At 45.3% G+C, this 17,531-nt stretch overlaps 1 protein-coding gene across 3 annotated transcripts; it reads right to left on the bottom strand.

Annotated features, from left to right (window-relative positions):
- Nucleotides 1–3,036: 3,036 nt before the first annotated feature.
- Nucleotides 3,037–14,435, bottom strand: CDC6 (cell division cycle 6). 3 transcript variants are annotated; one of them, XM_045182407.3, is made up of 12 exons: nt 14,173–14,221; nt 13,406–13,596; nt 12,384–12,665; nt 12,059–12,258; nt 11,641–11,816; nt 11,147–11,253; nt 9,848–9,987; nt 9,210–9,310; nt 8,032–8,096; nt 5,246–5,448; nt 4,475–4,615; nt 3,037–3,939 (listed from the first exon to the last, which is right to left on the bottom strand). In XM_045182407.3, the coding sequence occupies exons 1-12, from the start codon at nt 14,175–14,177 to the stop codon at nt 3,850–3,852; spliced, it is 1,701 nt and encodes a 566-aa protein (XP_045038342.2). In that variant the 5' UTR covers nt 14,178–14,221; the 3' UTR covers nt 3,037–3,849. The 3 variants fall into 3 exon arrangements, with proteins under 3 accessions (XP_045038342.2, XP_045038343.2, XP_024428637.2); XM_045182408.3 differs by lacking the exon at nt 14,173–14,221 and adding an exon at nt 14,031–14,087; XM_024572869.4 differs by lacking the exon at nt 14,173–14,221 and adding an exon at nt 14,309–14,435 and having other exon boundaries at nt 3,038–3,939.
- Between the last annotated feature and the right edge of the window lie 3,096 nt (nt 14,436–17,531).

The raw sequence follows: 17,531 nt of genomic DNA, 5'->3' as shown, positions 1-17,531 counted from the left end.
GCTCAGGCAAGAGGGGGCTGCCCTAGCCCGACCTTGCCGCTGACTCTGGGCTGGGGGACACCACACCAAAGGCCACGTTACCAGCTGAAAATAAAGTTGAAGCAAGACTCCCTTTTCCCACCAGGAGCAAGCAGAGAGAAGAGAAAGGAGTGTGGGGGTGAGAGGGTGGAGGTGGGGGAATTTAGGGCAGACAGCAGGCAGTGAAGTCAGCTGGACGGAGGCCCAGAAACCCCCGCACCCTGGGGCCAAGTCTTACTCTAGCTTTGCTTTCAGCTCCAGTCTTGGCTAGGCCCCAAACGAGGGAAGGCCCTGGCTGCCCCTTTCTGCCTCCCCACCCCCACCCTTATTAAATACACATTTTATCTCTCAGCATCTTCATTATCTTAACTGAAGGAGACAAGCAGTGGATGGCGGCAGCAGAGCATCAGGAGCGGGGGGTGGGTACGGGGAGCGGGCGCACCCTTGTTGTAAAGTGCTGACCTAGCGCTTTCAGGCAGTGTGGGAAAAAGAGGTGGGATCAAAGGGAGCGAAGCTGATTCAGAACTCAATTAGAGCTTCTTAAAAAAGGAGCTAGGTCTCTCCTCTTGCCAGTCTTCAGACGGCCTTCCTTACCCGGGCCCCTTGCACCCAATTAGTTTCTACTGCCAGTGTTGGGGCCGGGGTTGACAACCAAGGCGAGACCAGAGGGCACAGCCTTCTCCCCTACAGCGCGAGCGCGCTTTTCTGAGACGAGGGAGACCTGCCGCTAAGTGTGGCTTAAAAGAGAATGTCTTTAGAGGACACCTTTTCAGGAAGAACCTAAGGTTACAACTTTCCACAAAAGTTAAAATTGGGATATCAAAGGTGGGTTCTTCCTTAATCCCTTGCCAGCTAGAGGCAGAGCTGCTGGCTGAGCTCTAGGGACACCAGGTAACCACCAGACAGGCGCCCCTCCCCCCCAGCCTGTCTGGAGGACTCTATCCTTAGCCAAGGCCTCCTAGGAGCAACATGGAAGTTGCCTCAAGCAAAATACCACTACATCAGAGGGAGCGATTGGAACGCATCTGTGAGGCCAATAAACCTCCACCACTGTGCCAAGACCTATTTTGTAAGATGAAGCACCCTTCTTTCCCGGGGGGGGGCCTGTCCACCTCGGGGCAAAAGCACCAGCGATGTTTAGGAGAGGCATCTTCCTTGGCTTATTTATCTGTCCACTCAACATCTACCGAATACCTACCAGGTACCAGGCACTAAGTGCTAGGGACAGATACAAATGTGAATAAAATCTCAAGTTTGCTCCCTGATGGTCAAGGTGACACTTCTCTATAGATATTTTAAACAATCTCCCAAGTCTGTCTCATTCCTACTTCCAAGCTCTTATTGGTGTATCTTAAAAGGGCGCTTAATAAAGGCAGGGAGCAACAGTGGCTGGTGGGGGAGAGAGGCGAGCTCTGCCAAATCCTCTGCTCTCTGGGCAGTCATCTAGCCACAAGCCAGTCTTCATCGAGCCAGAAACATCAGTGGCAGCTCTGGGGCTGAAACTCGCTCCGATTTTATTGTGTCTATGTTCTTCCCATGGTAATACCCCACAACACTCTCTATGGAAGCTTAATCTGCTTCTTTGAAGAAACATAAATAAGTAAACCAGGATACAGACACACACCCCACCACCTTCAGGAGGAAGAATGTAGGTCAGCATCTTTGCCATCGCTCTCTGTGAAACAGCCTCTGATCCTGGCAAACGCGAGTAACCACAAGCCCATCCCATCCCACTAAAAATCCCACTCCTTCCCATAGCTCTCAGCCTCGGTGAGAAAAGCCAGCAAGAAAAGGACTTTCCTCCTCCTCTCAATCTGCTCCCTGGCTGTCTGCATTACACTTAAGACTTCACTGACAAACATACATCAGCTCTTGCTCCCACAAGGGCAGCGGAAGCCAAGCGGGGACTCTAAGTCGGCGTCACGCATCATTGACAGAACCAACCCTGTTCCAACTGCTGAAGTCTTAAAGAGCAGCAATGACCTAGAAATTGACAGTGGGGGGAGACCCTAAGGAAAAGAAACCAACAAACCAGTACACAGAAAACCCTATTTCCAAATACCAGGGGAAAGGGAGAGAAAGGAGGTAGAGGGGAAAGAAATTTGGCCCCTCTGAATCTGCAGAGGCAATCTTGGCTCAGAGCCACGGAGGATACACAGCAGCCCCACTGCGAGTCAAGCCATGTTCCTGACTCAAGCCCCACAGTTGGGAGGAAGGCGCCAAGCCTCAAACACAACGAGGTGGGGAGGCTGCTCCTTTTTGGGCAGGATCCTACTGTGGACACAGAACAGACAGCAGCTGCCCACAGTGTGGAAACAAACTGTAAAGCAGTCACGTCTCTTAAGGCTGCAGCATCCAATAAAATGTAATTTAAATCAAGCCTCGCATCTGTTCTCAATCCCCTTTAGTCTCTGCTTTCCATCAGCCTTCGGACAATCTTTGCAATTATGCTGGTTAACCCTTACAGCCCCAGACACTTCCCAGGCTTCTACATATAGAACTGTGTTCTCCACTCGCAAATTACCACCAGACGGAATGACTTCTCCGCCAAAGGAGCGTGAAAACAATATTCAGACTCCCAGCTACAGAGTATGCTCTGCCGCACACCCGTGGGTAGTGTTCATTTCAGAGGGCTCTCTCCGTGTGTCCTTCTTCTATCCCATACCACCTGCTGCAGCCCAGATCAGATTGCAAGGATACAGTGGGCAGCGTGAATGAAACAGTGGCCAACAGATCATTTGTACACATATCAGGTTCCCAAACTCAAGTCCACATCAGAAAGGTAGAAGGAGGCAGAAGAGCTCGGAGAGCAGACTTGCTCACTGGTTCTCAGACCACTCATATCACATATGGTTTGCATTCCAAGAATTTGCTTGAGTTACAAAAGTACAGCAATCTCCCAAATGAATCAAACTGAAGTCTTCCCCCTTCCCGCAAAACTGCCCCTGCACTTTCAAGGCAGTCGGTGTTGTAATGGCGCCCTCTGGTGTCCCCATCGCAAAGCGCCACTTTTATGCCACTAGAAACCAAACCCAGAAAAGGGGAGACTTGAGTAACCCATATGAATCAATTTATATAACAAGACCAGAAAAATAGGAGATTAGGTAAAAACAAAAGCCAGCCCCAAACTAAGGCATCTTGAGACAAGTAGCTTCATGCAAAGGCAGCAAGACTGTGGGAGGAATTTTCACATCGCCTTCTGGAAGTTGGAGCTCTCTGGAAATGTGATTGCTCCAAGGGACCGAGAATGCAACTCGAGAATAAATGTATTCACAGCCTGCAGCGCCACATCTCCTGGCTACCCCCACAGCCCTGGGAGTGCCCACGAAACTCAGTGAGTCTCTAAAACGTCACAGTGTGGGAGCATCTGCAACGTGAACACAGGACACTCCAAAAAGAAATCCCGTGACCACAAAGTGTCCTCCAAATCTCCACGCGGACCTGCTTCTTCTCCTGGGTCGCCCTTTTCCATTCTCCGGACTCCAGTCCCGGCAGTCCTTCAAATGCACCAACGTGTGCGGAAACAGAGAGGCGCACACACCCGCACCCCTCCGTGCAAAGCTGTGTCCTTGCCAGCACGTCCAGGTAGTAAGTATAACTTAAAAGGGTCTACTTGGTAGTTTTTAATGCATAAAAATAATAAGACCCAAAGATGTTTTATTCTGTGCAAATATTCGTGAACCTATAGATTAAAATTGATCATTTTCAAGTAACAGTAAGTAGTATTTGTTTTCAGATCTGAATACATAAAGTACTAAAATGAAGACTTCATAGCTTTTTAAGTTCCAACTGGATACTTTCGGGTCGGGTGTTAGTATAGAATAAAAGAATTTAAGGCAATCCAGTAGCTAAGATATTGCCAACTAAAGTTTTGTCTTTCAGAGCACGCTCTACTTCCTTCTCTTCAATCTTCAGAGACACCTGGAAAGAAGAGGAAAAAGCATTTAACAGTGGAGAACTCACATAAGCAAAGTTTTTATTACATGAAAAGTCCACCACATTGAGCTTTTCTCCTCAGAGGCAAGCGAGTTAAATACCGCTTCTTCAATGGCCCCCAAACCTCATTCATGCTACAGCCCCGTCCCCACAGACCTTCACCTCTACCGAACAAAAACAGACTTTGTCTAACGGAGGTCATTTTAAATTCTTTACTTTAACAAAAAATAAGCTGTCCTGCTCTGACTGGTGTGTCTCAGTGAACTGAGTGCCGGCCTGCAAACCGAAAGGCTGCCGGTTCAACTCCCAATCCGGACACATGCCTGGGTTGTGAGCTGGCTTCCCAGCTGGGGACATGCGAGAGGCAACCAATTGGTGTATCTCTTGCACATCGATGTTTCTCTCCCTCTTTCTCCCTCCCTTCCCCTCTGTAAAAAAATAAATAAATATAAAATCTTTAAAAAATAAATAAATAAAATAAGCTCTCCAAAACAAAACAGTTAAAAGCAGTTGGTTGTACCTTTGTGAAGCGGGTTTCCTTGTTTTTCTTTAATTCTAAAATGCACCTGGCCTCCAAGAACTCTGAAAGTGACAAACACTCTGACTGGTCCACAGCTGCCACCTGCTGTTTGCGACAGACGTTACTGTAGGCTTCATACAACTGGGAGGAAACAAGGGAAAACAAATGTTGCTTATAAGCCATATCTCTTGTGACTTTATAATCTTTTAAAAAATGTGAGTCTGGGTTTGCAAAAACTCTCCCTCTTTTCAATAAAATTCTCAAACAGGCATTCTGTAGATATTGCCAAAAACCTGTACTATAATGCAAGGAAGGGGCTTTATATATTTAATTGAGGCAGAAGCGGGAGAGGATTAATGGTAAATTCTCAACTACAACCCAACGGAAATAAAGCCAGCTGCCTTTTATATGGTATCAGTATTTTTTCTTACTATTAAAATCCATTTTAAATTCCTATCAGCTGGAGCATAATACGTCTTTTGGAAAACAGCTGCACCTTTGGCTGGTGTGGCTCAGTGGATTGAGCACCAGCCTGCAGACCAAAGGGTTGCTGGTTCAATTCCCAGTCAGGGCACATGCCTGGGTTGCGGGCTAGGTCCCCAGTTGGGGGTGTGTGAGTGGCAACCAATCAATGTTTCTATCCCACACTGATATTTCTCTTCCTTTCTCCCTCCTTTCCCCTCTCTCTTTAAAAAAAAAAAATACAAAACTGCTCTGCCAAGCAGATTCCCATCTCTACCCCAGCTCCATCTGTTGACATGGCCAACTAACCTTCCCCAGAGTGACCTCTTTGCTTTTCAACTGCTGGGTCAGGAGCAGCAAAGAGCAGACCAAGATCTTCTGCTGAAGAGGGAAGGAATCTTGTGCTCCCTCCTGGACCAAAGCCATTCTGTTCCCGTCAACTTCTGAAATGACTTGGGATATGTGACTAAGACTGACCCGCTTCGGAACCAGTGACTCAGGGGACGATTTACCTGTAAAATAAATAAATCAGGCTTAATCAGGTTTTTAAAAGTTATGTGTATTGGGACAGATGATACTAAGTTTTAGCTGAAGAAAATTCAAGCGCAGTCACGCAGTGGCAAAGCGGAGGTCCCAACTCTACAACTAGAAAGGAAAGAATGACAGACAGTGCTATTCCCAGAAAGAGACCAAATAATGTGGGCTGACTTGGAAAGGAGGGCTATCCTTTTTCCGGGCCGAATGGTGAGCCATTTCTCTCTGCAGAACACAACTTCAGAGGCAAAAATCCACGTCATGAAAGAATCAAGGCCAGAGAACTACGTATCCTGCCTTGAAAGGGTCTAATATCAAAGGTGAAGAACAGAACCTTGAAACAAAGACGGCTACGCCCCGTAAGTGAGAAAGGAAGAAAAAACTCGGAGAAACTACCTAATATATTGAACCAAATGCGTGCCTAACGTAAACAGTACAGCCAATCCTATGTGAGTCCTCGAGACAGCCTCTGCAGACGACCTCTGAGGTCTCGGGCACTCGCCCACACTGATCTCTAGCGGAGCAACACTTGAGAAAACGTCACTGGATCCCTTAGCATATAGCTCCATCTCGGAGGCCGGAGGCTGGGAACAGCCAACGAGCTGCACAGGACTACGGCCTCGCTGTCTGCGTTACAGGCAGATTGCAAGAGAGGAGGGACTCACTCTGTAACAGTCTTTGCCTAAAGTTACTTCCTGAGATCATGTGCGGTTGTCACTTGCTTCTATTTTGTTACAGCAAACGGGATGCTGCAGAGGACTAATAATGGTGGCGAAACTGGAGATCACAGATCGAGTAGCAGAATCTTAAGGTCAAAAGGAACTCAAGAGGCCTATTCTTGCTCCCTCCCCCATGGCTGAGTCCCCTCTGAAACAGTCCCAACAAGTGGTCCTCTATCCAACTTTCCTTTGAATGTCTTCAGTGCTGGGAACCTGCCATCTGCCAAAGAGGCCCAGTTAGTGCTACTTACTAGGAAGTGTCTTCTTATACAAGGTGGGGCAAAAGTAGGTTTACAGTTTATTCTTGTATTATTATTATTATTATTATTATTATTATGTTTTAAAAAAGTATCTTATTTATTTTTAGAGAGAGGGGAAGGGAGGGAATGAGAGGGAAAGAAACATCAATGTGTGGTTGCCTCTCGTGTGCCCCCTACCAGGGACCTGGCCCGCAACCCAGGCATGTGTCCTGACTGAAAATCGAACTGGTGACCACTTGGTTGGCAGGCCCACACTCAACCCACTGAGCCACACCAGTAGGGGCTATTCTTGTATTATTATTCATTAATTATTATATTATTTTCTATACAAACAACTATAAAGCTTTTTTCCCAGTCTGTATATAGTTCAAATCAGTCTCCCTATAGCTTTCTAGAGCCATGAAAAGCTAATCACAGCTCTGGCCAGCGTAGCTCAGTTGTTTGGGTGTCTTCCTAAAAACTGAAAAGTCAAGGGTTCGATTCCCGGTCAGGGCACACGCCTGGGTTGCAGGTTTGGTCCCCAGCCAGAGCACATGCAAGAGGCTACCGATCCATGTTTCCTTCTTTCTCCCTCCCTCCCCCTCTCTAGAATCAATAAAAGAAAATATAAAAATTAAAAAAAGCTAATCACATATACCAGAGGTCAAAAGACAGGAATACATTAATCTAATAATTTATACCAGGACTTAAACCTCTTTTAGCTACGTGTGTGCCGGTGGTGCTCACTGGTCACCGACACACCCACAGTAAATGTTACGTGGTGGTGGGAAAACAGAAGAATCTGAAAGCTGAATAGAAACCGGTATCTAGTCTATGCACTGGCATGTATTACCTACCTACCAGCATCCTAAGCACTAAGTCTGGCTACTTCTGAAGTATTTTTATTAACTTTCTCTTAACAAGGTAATGAAAAATAGAAAGTATTCTCTGTGGAACTACAGTGCTGGAAACAATTTTAATAATTTTCAACCAGTGCAGGAGTGAAGGAAGAAACAATCAAATCAGACTGTTGCTAGAGATTAACACTGGACATTCAACGCTGAGGAGATACGTAGTTCACGGTCATTTCAAGTCTGCCACAGCTACGAGAACAAGGCTGAGGGAAAGGAAAATGAATTTTTGCATCTTTGTAACAGCCTGTGTGTCCTGCAGCTATCTCACCTCTCTATCTCCACCCGCCTAGACGGGTTTAAAGGCTTGAGCTATTCCAAGTGGAACTCAGTTCTTTCACCGTCTGTCTGTCACTGGCCAGGCCCCGCGTTCACCTGTATTGAGAACTAAACTGCACACAACCTAGGCACCCAGAGAGAAGCTGATCAAACCTTATTGTTCAGTTTTCATTCCTAGAGCTTGGAAAGAAAACTTACTCCATCCCCACCATTTATGTAACACCCAGGGGAACGCACTTCCAGTAACGCACGGACTACGGTACTGGCAGGCAAGATGGAAATAACGCCGACGAAGTAGACCACAGACACACACACAGAAGTGGATTTAACCATCCTTACACCTTTCTAGCTCTTTCCTCAGAAGAGTTAAGCTTCCATTACAAAGGAAGACAGGAAGGAGATAAACTACTTACATTCAGACAGTGGTTTGAGGATAGTCTGGCTTTTGACATCCGACTCTACAATTTCAATAGCTCTCCTGTGAAAAATATTTCTAAAATTAGTTTAGGCTGAGCCAAACCAAACACCACACCAAACTTGAAAACAGACGTATTAACAAAAAACAACATGTTTTATCATGTTAAAGCCCCCACACAAAGCTAGAGTATGTCTCAGCTAAAGGAGACGTAGTAGCCTTGAACTGAGCCCCAGACCGGGGAACCTGAGCACTTGGGCGCTACAAGCTTCCCTCCTGTAGACGCCAAGCGGGTCATCATGCAGTGAGCGAGCAGTGACCGTCTGGATGGGGGAAAACGTCTGTGGTAGGCGAGAGAACACGGAGTGTGGGCAGCTGACAAGACACGGCCACACCAGACCTAGAAGGGCGCCCTCGGGCACAGATACGCAGCCCGCACGACTATGGCCCCCAGCTGCAGTCTTTCCCCAAGGAGTCTGTTGACTAGGGGAAACTTTCCCATCCAGGATCACGCCGTCTAGCAACAGGAAGAGCTTACTCTCCCACTGCTCTCTCCAAACTACTTGGCCCACAGGAAGCCATAAGCCACTCCTGGACCTACTGCATGGCAGTAGGGGGAGGCAGGACCAGCGGGCCAGCACAGCGAGTATCGTTTTAATGGACCCAGGGTCCCTGCTGGGAAGGAAGAAATTTCATCAGTCAGCACAGAGGCTTTCCCCAGCAGGAGGGACAAGGGGATGGGAAGGGAGAGAGGTCTGGAGCACAACTGTGGGGACCACCAACCGAAGGAAGGGGTGCTCACAAAAAAGCAAAGGGAGGAAAAAAATGTCTAAAGGCAAAGATGGTTCAGGTCCATAAATAAACCTGCTTGAGATCAGCTAATGGAAAAGTAAACTGGAGTCTTTTTTAATACAAATGTAATTAACCAATCTATAATCACCACAGGGAGTGCCAGCAACATCTCATTTGTTCCTCCCTCTGTAGGTAATGGACTGGTAATGCTTCAGACATTAACACGGTAGAAAGGCAGAACTCCCCACTGAGAAACAAGTCCTCTTTTCTGAGCATAAAAAGTGGCAGAATAGAGCCTCTTAAGCCACATTCAGTTGAGTTACATGAGACAATTAAAGAGCATTTCTTTTTTTAATAAAAGCAGCCAACAGGGCCATAACTCACCGGCAAACATCTAGTGCTTTGCGAATGTCTCCCGAAAGAGCAGAGACTTTGCGGGCACAGAACTGAATTGCGGCGTTGTCCAGAATCTGATCTCTGCATACCTTTGGGCAAGGCACAGAAGGTGACGGTCTGAACTGTAACATCCCCCCTCTCTTTAATTTAGATCCCCGACGTACATATTTTCACACTTAAGTCTAAACTTGATTGACCACCCGTTAGGGTCTAAGAGATGCCTTTTCTGCTTATACATAAATGAGATTACACACTTAAGCATTTTGTAGGAATGTAGTAGAGGTTCATATACCGGGGGGGGGGGGGGGGGGGAAGCAAATTAGCGAATCTAAATTAAAACCTATTTAGTCATTTTCAAAAGAGAAAAGTTTTTCATAGGCCCTACTTTGAAAGGACTTATTAAAGAAGCATTTGAGTGGTTCCTCTTTTATTTTCATTTCCACACTGAGGCACCCAATAAATGGAGCCGTGGGGTAAAAATTCTCATAAAAATGTTCTCATGATGGCCCATAGGAACTCCACGCTTTGTAATGCCATCAAAACGAAATATTTTGGAGCTACAGTCACGTTCCCCCAACACAGGTGACCCGAGGAACACACAGTTGGGCACGATGGCTGTCGCTCACCTGATTAAGTCGATCCTGCAGGATAGTGGCTATCTGAGTTTTGGTGTAAGGCGGGAAGTTCAACAGCTGTGGCTTACATTTTTCCCTCGCTTGAAGCCTCGGCAGAATTCTGTCTGTGAGATCCAAGGTATTAGCAATGCCTGAGGAGGAGATAAGGAACAGTAACCGCCACTGGTTAAATCATCCTAAAAGAAATAAATAAACCACCTGAAACCTGAATAAAATTTCCAGGTATAATCCAGCATTCCAATGGCTGCTTCCCACTTGTTGCCCCCCCTCGCCCACCCAACACTCATTAGGTAAGATGTATAGTCATCATAGAATGCTCTTTTAAGTTAGAATTGTTCACTGATAAGCAGAATCAGATACTCCAAAAGTCAATGGTCTCTGAAATGCTGTATTATTTCATTTCTATTCAGACTTAAAACTGATTTTCTTTCTTCTAAATAATTAACTGTGAGTTGAAATTCTTTTTTTTTTTAATTAAAGATTTTGTTTATTTTTAGAGAGAGGGGAATGGAGGGAGGAAGAAAGGAAGAGAAACATCAATGTGTGGCCGCCTTGCACACACACCCTACTGGGGACCTGGCCTGCAACCCAGGCATGTGCCCTGACTGGGAATCGACCCAGAAATCCTTTGGTTCACAGGTCGGCGCTCAATCCACCAAGCCACACCAGCCAGGGCTTAAACTGATTTTCCTTAGGTTACAATTACTATTCTTTTATGGCTACTTTCTTATTTTGATAAGAAAGCAGAATGCTGGTTTAAAATAAATAAGTAATAAATAGGCTTTAGAGATTAAAAAAGAATTCTTGCCCCGGCTGGGTAGCATAGTTGGTTAGAATATCATCCCCATTTGCCAAAGTTGCTGGTTCGCTCCCCAGTCAGAGCACATACAAGAATCAACCAATGAAAGCATAAATAAGTGGAACAACAAATTGATGTTTCTCTCTCTCTCTTTCATTTCTTCTCTCTCAAATCAATAAATTGAAAGAAAAATTTTTAAAGATTTTATTTATTTTTAGAGAGAGGGGAAGAGAAGGAGACAAGAGAGGGAGAGAAATGTCGCTGTGTGAGAAATAGTTGCCTCTTATACGTCCGCAACCAGGGACCTGACCCACAACCCAGGCATGTGTCCTGACTAGGAATCGAACCAGTGACCTTTCAGTTCTCAGGCCGGCGCTCAATCCATTGTGCCACGCCAGCCAGGGCAAGACATTTTTTTAAGAAAAGAACTTAAATTATATTTACAACTTATATTTAGAATAACCGTGTAACAGTAACAGTTGAGCACTAACCAATCAGCACCAGTCGAGAATTGTGTAGCCAGGGCCATTCAAACAGCGTGTATAATACATCCTGCCCTTTGCTGTGCAGCTGATCCACCTCGTCCAACACCAACACGCTATACAGAAAGAGAGACAATCGGTACCCACGTTCACCGTCTTAACTCTCCGATCTGTCTGATCTGGGATGACTGTAGGTCACATTCCTACAGCTGAGACCAGTTTAAAGGTCATAATTTGTCCTCTCTCCTGTCACTGTTACAAATGATCCCCCCTCCACCATCATGAAAAAGTAGCAGTTCGATTTTTCAAGCAATTTGTTTAAAAACAGTTTTCCAATTTAAAATTAGAAGGTGTAATTTTCCTTTCGCCTTTCCCTTTAAGCTTATATAACTACCTCTCATAGAGCGAATATAGGAAAATTTCTTATGAGCAAACCGATGAAGAGATTAAAATGGGAGTTTGTGGGTAACAGACCTTGAAGATCTTCACAGAGCAATACTTACACCATGGGGCCCTTCTCTGCAGTCAAATGGTTTTCTAGTTTCCTCATCATGTCCTTCCCAGCTGGCCTGGATACTCCTTCCTGACAAATCTCCTGAGCAATAGCTGGGAATACAGCCTGGGCACTCCTCAAGGACATGCAATTCAGCACGATAGTTTTAAAACCTTTCAGTTCTTTCTAGAAAAATGCAAACATAGAGGAGTTATTTTGGCCACAGATAAAGACTTGATGGAACCTGAAGCGTCTTTGAGGAGTTAACAGTTATAAAAGAACGACCTCTACTTTCATTTGGAAAGATTTAGATGATGAAACTTAAAATGACTTTTTGGGAGAAAACTTCACCTAAGACCTCCACTGTTTCTTAACCCTTAATAACTGTCATTTTGGCAAGAGCATCATAATTCAGACTCTCCAAGTACCTTGAGGTCTTGCAGAATTCGGCTTAAGCAGGCAGTTTTTCCAGTTCCGGGAGCACCAGAAAGATAAAGACTTCCAGCCTTGCCCCCGCAGATGTGTTCCCTCAGGAAAGTCCTGATGACATCCATCTCCTTTTCCCTGGCAGGCAGCCGACTGGGGACAGCTGTATTCAGGACCAGCTTTGCCTGCTGGTAGCAAGTGCCTGTGCCAGACACAAAAGGACAATTAGATATAACAGAGGTGACTGAGAAGACCCAACGGGGTTTCGTTGGGAGTTACCGGCCTTGTTTACAAGGCTGCGTTAACAGCTGCTGTGTAAGAACAAACCTTCTTGCTTGAACAGCCTCACACATGCAGATTCTTTCTCCACTGGCCGTCTCTGCTCAGAATTTGTTGTGATGTCTTGACCTTTTCGAACCGAGGAGCACTTTTTGTTCTGGTGAACTCTGGCTCGTTCTGTTTTGCTAGAAGACTGAACTGTCAGCTGATTGTCAAATACCAATCTGCGTCCCTTAGGTGTGTGTGAGCGCGGGGGGCCATTCTCTTTCTTACCCAGCTTTGGTGGAGAACAGGGTGGCAAATGGGGAGTGTTGCACTGGTTGTCATCACCTGAAACATGTTAAAACCAAAACATGGTCATTTGTAGCGGTGGTCAGTTAAAGGCTTTGCAAAAATCTCGGCCTCCCCCGGAAACAGGTGAATTTCTACTGCAGTCAAAGCCACCACAATAAAATGCCTCTCATTTTAGAAGCAAATACTGGCCACCAGATGGCACCACTGAATCTTACTACTGTTTGGAAGAAACCAAGTGGATTTTAGTGGGATCAAAGTCTCAGACGGTTCCAAAACAGGGCTTCTCAACTGGAGTGTAGAATGTTTGCAGCATCCCTAGTCTTTTTCCATTATACCACTAGCACCCCTCAGCTGTAACAACCAAAAATGTCTCCGGACACTGCCCAATCACCCCGCATTAAAAACAAATTATCCAACACAGGAAAGGATTACCAACCACCAATCTAAAACAAGAATGTCACCTGGGTCTCTTAATTTCACCACTAATAAGGCGAATTTCAAAATAATATACAGTACAGCTCAATGCGAGGTCATTTAAAATACTGGCAGAACGAAGTTCAGTTAAGGAACTGAAGATCAGACCTACTCAGCATTCCAGAAAGTGACTTTAACTCTTAAGTTCACTTGGAACTTAGCAACCATCCTGAAAATAACCAAGGTGAATACAGTGAGTGGTCTTACCAGAATGTAGCTGCTTCAAAGGTATCTTATTATTGAATAAACGGAGGTCAAGAGCTACCAGTCAAAATACTTATATTGTACAGTGGATAGCTTACCCAGACGTTTCCTGGGGCTGAGAGGTTGACTTTTTACACAAGGAGAACGGGGTACGGCCTGGACGTTCGTCAGTTCTAGTATGGTGTCACAAGAGTTCTTAGTTTTGTCCAATGTCCGCGACACTTTCTTTTTCGGGAAACTGATTGTAGCCTGGGACTGGGATCGGGTTTGAGGCATGATGGCAACACAGCTGGGCACAAAAGAGAGAACAGGACGGCCAGTCAACACATGAAACTGAAGGAAAAATAACTAACATGGAATTTATACCGATGACCGACACCTATTTCATGAGTAAATTATGTTATAACCGTATTTCAGCATTCAGTTCTGCTTCCCATCCAAATCTACGCAGTAAGAGCGAAAACATGTCTCCCAACTACGTTTAAGCAGCTGTTATAAATATTTTAGGTACTGTTTCATCTAAGTTTCACAACTACCTTAGAGGAAGAACTGTTACTGAAATGAACTTGAAGGTGAGAAAACTGAGAGGCACAGAGGCCCAAAGTTCCAGCAAACCAGGCACTCTGTCTCCAAGTTCTTTCCCACTCGAGAAAGAAAGAAAGCTTCGCCCAGCAACCTTCCACATTTACAGTCCCCATCCCCCCAGATCTCACTCTACACAACTCTCAACTCCTCGCCGGAACTTCTCCGTCCTACAACAGTCAGCTCCTTCACGTAGATACAGCCGCCAGGTTACTCCGAGGACGCACATTTCCCTTCCCCTACCGAACCGGATATCCCGATAACGGAGCTCTCCTCCACTCACTTCATCTCGGGCGTGATCGATACCTGCGGGCCTTGCCACCCAACTCCGCTACTTACCCTGACCCCAGACCTCCCCGGGCAATCCCATCCTCTCCAAGCCACAGGGCTGCGTCACCTCACTGCCGAGTCCTTCTCACCTTTCTCGCACAAGGCTTCAGAGATTATCCCAAACAAGCTGCTGAACAAACCAACAGCAGTAAAACCCAGACGGGCTCGCGCCAAATCTGCACAGTTTTAGCTTTGCGGCCTCCCGCCAAAGCCCGGCCAGATTTCTGATTGGCTGTCGTATAAATGCCGCGCGCCTTGGCCAACGCCCACCTTACCTTTCGCGTCTACTCCACAACCAATAAGAGAGCCCCAAGTTCCAGAGTTCCCGTGAGCCACGCCCACTTAGCCCAAGGCCCAGCTACATCCGGGTCCACTACGGAAAGTCTCGTGGTAGCGGAGGAAGCGACTCTGGGTAAGAACTGTGCGCAAAGCCTAGCGGGAGTTGTAGTCTTTGCCGCATGCGACTCTCTTTCTACGCCTTTCTCTTGAAGGGAGCTGTAAAGATGTGGTTGCCCCTTCTAACTGCGGCATTTACCCATTTTCATTATCCTAATGGGCTACACTTTTACAGAGCGATTATATAATACCTACCATTTTGGGTGCGGTTCTGGGTGCCAGGTATGATGCTAGGCACTCCTAACGCCCAACCCTGCAAGCCACAAAGCAAATGTGCAGAGGGTTCATTACAGGTCACACAATCCTGTTGAAGGCTTCCTAACACCCAAACCAATGGTTTTTTGTAAAGCTCTACACACGCATAAAGAAATACCCTACACCTTATTACAGTATCCCCTTATTTGTATTTCAAAGAGGAGAAATAAAGCCAGGCCTTTGCTTTTATTTTGTTAAAGGTAAAGAATAGAATTTGTGTACCTTCTTATCATTAATCCCATTAATCAACACTATGGGGAGTGAAGAGAATTATGACCCCTTAATTTTAAAATCTTTTTTTTTTTTTAATGGCTAAACACTAGGGTTCCAGGGCCAGAGAAGACTGCTATAGAAGAGGCAAGCTGAGCTTTTAATGAAAAATATAAATTAGAGCAGTAATTTACAGGCCAGCTTCCAAAGCTAATAACCTAGCTAAGCCTCAGGTTCCATTAAAGGCCAAAACCCAATTTTAGGTGATGGTAGGCATTTACCTTTCATCCTTCAATATCAAATCAAACAGAGCAATAAAGCTGAGAAATAGGAAAACAATATTACAACCATCAGTTAATTGTAGTTGGCTTTTATTTAGCCAATACTGAGTGCTTAAGTGTATTCCAGGGACTGAGCTCATTTTACCTGTATCACCTTATCAATTCTCATAAGGATCCGTGAAGTTGGTATTATTTCCATTTTACAAATTAGGAAATAGAAATAGAGGGGGTTGAGTAAATTTTCCCAAGGTCACACAACTAGGAAATCGGAGAACTGGAATTTGAACTCAGAAAGTCTGGCAGGAGATCAAACTTGACCACTTAAACTTGGGGGAGAATTAGGTGCAGTTTCTAAAGTGGCCTTTCAAATAGGAAGAGATGCTGAAGGAGCACATTTTGGGAAGGCTTTCTAGGAGCTGAAAACCATGAGTGAAGAGATTAGGCAGCCATGAATGTAAGAAGTGTTATCCTAGAATGCAGGCTTTCAACCAGATGGTATTTCTGGTCTCTTAATAGGGCAACAGAACCTAGGAAGCAACCTATACTGTTCATGTCTATTTTTAAACCTGGGCATCTAAAAATTGTTCTTAGTAACATGAAATGGTTAACACGTGCCCAGGCAGCTTTAAGGGATGGAGGTGAACCACCTCCCTCACTTACAGAGGCAGAGAGGGAACACAGGAAACTATGAGTACTTAACATGCAAACTGGCGCCTATGAGAACACTCACTAGCAAATATAGCACTGGTCCAAAAAAAGTCTGCAAGAGTGAATGACCACTGTGGAGGCAGGTAGAGAACCACAGAATATCAGGATTGAAAAATCTCTAAAATGCTACCTACTTGAAGCTTTCCCTTCCTGATATTCCAGTAACCTGACGTATATACATACCACCAGGCTGTTTCTTGCTTCTGTGTCTGTCCTTGCTACTTCCTCTGTCTGGAATACTGCTCACCATCCTCCTTCCCTGGCTAATTACCATAAGGCCTTTGAGTACCCTGCATAGTTTTCTCCTGGTAGCTGAAATCTAGACTCAGAGCTCCTTGGAAGCAAAGGCCATGTCCTAGTCATCTTCATAATGTAGATGCCTGGCACAGAGTACAGCACACAATAAACGCTTGCTGAATGGACAGGATGTTCCTGCAAATTGGGTATCCAGCTTTTTCATGAACACTTTTTGTGGACAGGTATCATATAGTCCTTTAAATCACACACACCTAAACCTGGAAGTGGAGAATATATATGTGTAAAAACGATCCAGACTGGGCTCCAGTGATGTCAGAGGTGAAGCATGTTCCCCCCCAGTTATTCTCTGGGGTGGTTAGGATTCTGAGGTTGTTATTTTAGTTCTCCTACCTTTGCAGAGTAATAGGAAGTCAGACAGGAGCTTTCTTTGCAGTGAGTCGCAGTTTGTGGCTGAGTTGGGCCAGAAAATACTTGACACATTCACAGCAAGCAGCAGTTCTCAGTAATGATTAAAGTGGGTACATTGTTGTCTTTACCATCTGCTTATACACAGTATCATGGGGGAAGGAACCCCCCAAGGTCAAATAGCAAGTGGAAGGACCTGTCTAGCATCCTGTTGTGAGTGTACACACACACACACACACACACACACACACACACACAAATACCATCCCAATAGGATGGAGAAAGCTTATACTTTATAGCATTAGATGTGGGGAGACATTTAAGCAAGCTCCATTTGAGGGCTATTGAAAGTCACAGGAGGAACAATTAAATCAATAAATAAGTAGTTTATTAATCATATTAATCACAATGATGGGTCAAATAATCAGGAATTCAGCCAATTTGGCAAGTATGGATGAAAAAGGGCCCCTTTCCCCTCCCTCCCTCCCTCCCCCTCATAGATTTTGATATCTAAATTACGTGAGTCATACACCCCCCACTATGAATCAGTATGGGAAGCAATTTCAAGACCTTTGCTAGTGATGAAAGCGCAAGTTAAGCTCATTAAGTCTTTGTGGTGATTATGTCAGCTGACCATAGTAAGCAGAGAACGTCTGGTTTAATTTTTACACCTAACGTCAAAGTTCAAGAAAGCCAGTTCAAGACTTCAACCTAAAAAGCAGTGAAGAAAAACAGTAAACACGCACATACAAATAGACACACAGGGTCTGCATGCTCTGCCCCTCCCATCCTTCTGCAC

Source organism: Desmodus rotundus, chromosome 9 (assembly GCF_022682495.2).
Source record: "Desmodus rotundus isolate HL8 chromosome 9, HLdesRot8A.1, whole genome shotgun sequence".
Classification (NCBI taxonomy): Eukaryota; Metazoa; Chordata; class Mammalia; order Chiroptera; family Phyllostomidae; genus Desmodus; species Desmodus rotundus.
This window is presented reverse-complemented; position numbering and strand designations above follow the sequence as displayed.

Bases quoted from the DNA above. Each gene is read 5' to 3' on its own strand.
- CDC6 (XM_045182407.3), bottom strand. The intron at 12,666-13,405 runs GTAAGCTATCCA...AACATGTTTCAG, and splicing joins CAGCCCCAGGAAACGTCTGG to GTGATGACAACCAGTGCAAC. The intron at 9,988-11,146 runs GTTAGTGCTCAA...TCTCCTCCTCAG, and splicing joins TTCTCGACTGGTGCTGATTG to GCATTGCTAATACCTTGGAT.